Source organism: Austrofundulus limnaeus, unplaced genomic scaffold, assembly GCF_001266775.1.
Source record: "Austrofundulus limnaeus strain Quisiro unplaced genomic scaffold, Austrofundulus_limnaeus-1.0 Scaffold116, whole genome shotgun sequence".
Classification (NCBI taxonomy): Eukaryota; Metazoa; Chordata; class Actinopteri; order Cyprinodontiformes; family Rivulidae; genus Austrofundulus; species Austrofundulus limnaeus.
Genome location: NW_013952518.1, coordinates 828,285 through 832,875, shown reverse-complemented (window position 1 = coordinate 832,875; position 4,591 = coordinate 828,285). Strand labels below are relative to the sequence as shown.

Below are 4,591 nucleotides of genomic sequence, written 5' to 3'. Positions count from 1 at the left end.
GGAGAGAAGCTAAAACTGSAGAAAYATGATCTCTCCTTCCARCTCTCATTAAAACTCTAGCAGCAGCATTTTAGATTAACTGAAGACTTCTTAAAGAGTCCAGATCAAAAATTACAGATCTTTAAAAGAATACTTAAGTACCCAAGGAAATATACTTTACTATACACCTCTGATAATGTGGAGCTACAATTCCAGATGTTTTTATTTAGTTTGGCTGCTGCACTGTAATGGCTTAAACAAAATCAGTAACATGCAACAGCTCTTTTTAATTTAAATTTTTTTTTGCGAGGGTTGCAGCAAAGATGTTGATTTATTCAATGTTAACCAGTGCTAATGTTGAATTATGGTGTGTTATTTTTGTCATTGGAAGTCGCACTTCATCCTCAAAACCCAATAAGGCTACTCTGCTCGTGCAATGTTCTGATAGCTAACATCGGTTTGTGTTGCTAATAGCGTGGTCGCAGTATTAATGTCTTCTGTAGACAATCGCCATAAAGTCACGTCACTGTTTTAGACATTTGAAGTAAAACTCGTCATCGTTGCGCGGAAGACATGGCAACCTGGGCTCGAACCTGCAACCTCAGASWGCAGCACTGACCGCTGAGCTACAACTCTGCTGCMAATATAAAAATAAGTGAGCTGAAGTGAATCTGTTGTGATTATAAAACATCTTACTGAGGTGGTGAAGGCCATATTCCACCGGATGGATGTTGTATTGACGGAACACTGACTCATGTTTTAGTCAGAATGCTGACTCATGCTGGTGTACTCACGTTATATTACTGACCTTTTCCAGGAAAACTTTCTCCTTAGAGCGTTTCATAAAAGCCCTATTAGATACTAAGAAATGTTTTCAAATTTTCTAATTAATTTGTCTGATTGGACTCTTGCTACTCGTTTAATTGGATTAATTAAAGCTTTGTTGTTCTTTTAGGAGTTTTTTTTTTAAAAGATGGACAAAAACCCTGACAATCTCCATGGGTGTGGACTGTGAGGGTGGATGTGATGTATGTGCGTCTCAGCTTGGCTCTCCACCAGCTCAGACAGGTCTCGACTGGCTGCTCCTTCATCCAGCAGCTCTGGAGAGTCAAAACAACTGACATCATCCCAGAGGGTGAAGGAGGTCTTGCTGTGGGGGTTGGGGGAGACCAGGGGGGGCGGTGTTGGTTGAGGAGGATTCCTGAGTGAAATGACCCAGAAGAGGCGACAACAATACAAGCTGGACACGTTCAAGGATGAGAACGTCGACTCTTCCTTTATCTGACTCAATGAAGCATTTCTGAAGAACAGAATGTAGATATTCTGCTAAAAAGTACTGATTTCGTCATTTTAAATGTAAAATATTAACGCATGAAGCCACAGGCCTTAGCGGGCGATACAACAACAAACATCTAGTTCTCTCTGGATTCATTTAGCTCACCGGGGTTCTGATTCTAAGAACAACAGTGCCTTCGTGTGGCCATGTTCAGTCACTGCATCCTCCTGATTTAACTTGATAGTAAGACAGATTCATAAAAGAAATTAACACAATTCATCTTTATTGAAACGTTTGACTTTTACAACAACACAACAATCAAAGTGGTCCATACTGAGAGCAACAAACGTCCCATTTTCTGTTTTTTTATCCTCTTCAGGACATTTTATAGCAGCCGGGATTTGAAGTGAATGTGGTGAAAATGGTAAAAAAATAAAAAATAAAATAAGCTCCGTTTGGTCCCGGTTTTGACGTCAAAGCTCACTGTGTGGTTTTTCTGGCTCCTCTGCTGACTCTAAAGTAAAGAAAATAAAACAATGAGACAAAAATAAACTTCAGAACGCAAAAAACAGGAGCAAGTTTTGAAGGTTTCAGAGATCTCAAATAATTTCTCTAACTTTAAAAGTTACATAACTGTCCTGACTTAACGTTTTGATATAAACGGTTAAAAGTAGGGCTGTGTATTGGCAAGAATTTGGCGATACGATACATATCATGACAGAGGGGTCATGATATGATATATCCCAATATATTGCGATACTATAAACAAGGCGATATATTGCGATTTTTTTGTCCAAAAATTCTATTAAATAAAAACCTCTTACAGGGGAAAAAAATGAAAAACCAAAATTAATTGTCTCAGAAAATTCTAATATTACAGAGACATACTTTTGATACATTTAGCTGTGTTCTGCTTTGTATGCATTTTATTGTATTTGTTTCATATTTCTTATTTCATCCATGTTTTCAATTATTAGACTAAATTTGACAAATAGTTTGAAAATATATTTTTTGCAGATTTTAGTTTTTAATATTAATTTACAATATGGTCACCCAACACTTAACAATAGCCTCTATCTCAAGATGTAGAGGAGCCAAATGGCTGGCTCACTGCTGCCAACTAGTGGTCAGAGGCTGAACTACAACATAAAAATGAGCGGCTGGCAGGAAAGTTGACATTTTAAACCTTAATAAAAAAAATCGATACAGGGCTTTAGAATATCGATACAGTATCGGGAAATGAAATATCGCGATATTTCAGTGCATCGATATTTTCTTACACCCCTAGTTAAAAGCTCACAAAGTAAAAACATACAGAGGAATCTACGAACAGGAAAACAGCCGACTCAGCAGTCACGCCGTCAGGTGAGCTCCACTGCGGTCCTCACCTCCTCGCTGCGTTTGGACACACTCGCCGTCTCGTTCCTCGTAGCCGGCGGAGCAGAAGCACACGTAGCTGCCCTTGTTGTTCACGCACTCCTGGTGCTCCTTGGTGCACGCGGGCTCGGACCCCGAACATTCGTCGATGTCTAGAAGACAAGAAGAATTGATTTAGAACTATTTTTGTGTTTAATTGGCAGCGGCGGCCATCTTGAATTAGCTTGTACTTTGAACACGTTTTCTTTCTGCTGATTTATTTAAATATGTCCAACGATTTATGTTATTTAGCTAACAGACAGAGTTCATGTAAAAGTTGTAATAACAATTGTAGCTGCTAAGCTACTGCCGCGTCAAATTTTAGCTCAGTTTCTTAGAGATTGTCTTGAGTCATAGCAACAAAACRTTTTATAGCAAAACAGTTAATGCCAGTTCCATTTGAAGAGTTGAAAGAAGCACAAAACAAGCAGAAACTAGCAGAAGAATAGAAAAGAGCAGAATTATAGCTGAAAAAGCAGAAAAAAGGCTAAAATTAGCATAAAAACAAGCTAAAAGTAGCAGACAAGTTAAAATTAGGACCCAGAAGGGGTTTAAAAAATGTAAAATGAGCAGAAATGAAAGAATAAAAGTAAAAAAAAAGTGACTTTCTTGTAAAATAGCTTAAACAACTAAAATGGGCAGTACAACAGCTAAAATATAGCTGGAAACTCTTTAATTAGCATAAGGAGCACAAGTTTACTGAACTTAGCAGAGATACGTTAAAATAACCACCAAAATGTGAATTTTGCCTAAAAAGCTAACTTTAGCTAATAACAGCTGAACATCATCTAAAATTGTAGCAATTAGCTAAATATAGCAGAAAACAACCGTAAGAAGCAGAAATAGCTGAAATTAGCAGAAAGGATCCCAAAAAAGGTAGAAAATAGCTGAAATAGCAGAACAAAGGTAAAATTAGCTAAAAAAAGAAGCTAAAATTAGCACAAGGAAGTTAAAAAGAGCAGAAGCAGAACAAAAGGTGGAAGGTGCTGCAAAGGTTTAGAAACATTTCGAAGGATTTTAAGGAAGTTGAAAACAGCTCCATTCATTTTCAATGGGAAAATAGTGGATGAAAAAGTGAAATAGCTAAAAAACTATAAATAGCTGAAATATCAAAAGTCACAGCCAGAACGTCCCGATGGAGCTGAACGTTTTGATGTATGAATTATTAAAATGGCACAAAGATTATGGGAACAAAATACGTGCCAAAAAACAAACAAATAAAAAAATGATCTTGATAGTGAGAATGCTTGTGAACCGTTCACACAATAAAACAAACAGTGAAGTATTTCCAGCTCACCTGTGCAGGTGCCCTCTACGTCTTGGTACCCGCTGGCACAAGCCTGGCACTTATCAGAACCAGGTCCAGAGCAGCCGGCGCAGGCACTGTCGCAGGCTGTGGAGGACAAACACTTGTAAACAACCATGTCAGCCTGAAACCCACACCTGGAGGGCACGGCTCACCTTTGCAGGAGTACGAGCCTTCAGAGTTCAGGCAGTGTTGGTCTTCTTTGCACACAGGAGGGTCTTTGTTGCACTCGTCCACATCTGCAGATCACAAACCTGTTCTGTGATTGTTCTCTTAGAAAAACACTGAACATGAGAAGACTGACAGAGCCGCTCGTCTTCCTCTCACCAACACAGGCTTCCTGGTCGTCCTCCTCCCAGCCCTCCCTGCACTCGTCGCAGTCCTGGTTTGTCGCTCCGCTGCAGGTTTTGCAGGAAGCATGACACTCTGTGGGAGGAACAGATTTACTCAGAAAATCTCTCCMATCAGTTTGCAGTCTCACTGAACACGTGTTTGCCACCAGCAGGGTCTATTGTCATGGGTTAATTCTGAGCATTAAAGGGCCAATATTATGTGTTTCTCAGGCGTATATTTAAATACTATACCATAAAAAGTATCTTTGTCATCTTTAGCTG

At 39.1% G+C, this 4,591-nt stretch overlaps 1 protein-coding gene across 1 annotated transcript in view; it reads right to left on the bottom strand.

Annotated features, from left to right (window-relative positions):
* Positions 1 to 1,517: 1,517 nt before the first annotated feature.
* Positions 1,518 to 4,591, bottom strand: part of creld2 (cysteine-rich with EGF-like domains 2) — a gene marked incomplete in the record, with an annotated part of 13,180 nt that continues 10,106 nt past the window's right edge. The window contains 5 exon segments of the mRNA XM_014014549.1: positions 1,518 to 1,769; positions 2,644 to 2,784; positions 3,969 to 4,064; positions 4,133 to 4,216; positions 4,305 to 4,403. Of these exon segments, the coding sequence (XP_013870003.1) occupies positions 1,729 to 1,769; positions 2,644 to 2,784; positions 3,969 to 4,064; positions 4,133 to 4,216; positions 4,305 to 4,403 (461 nt within the window).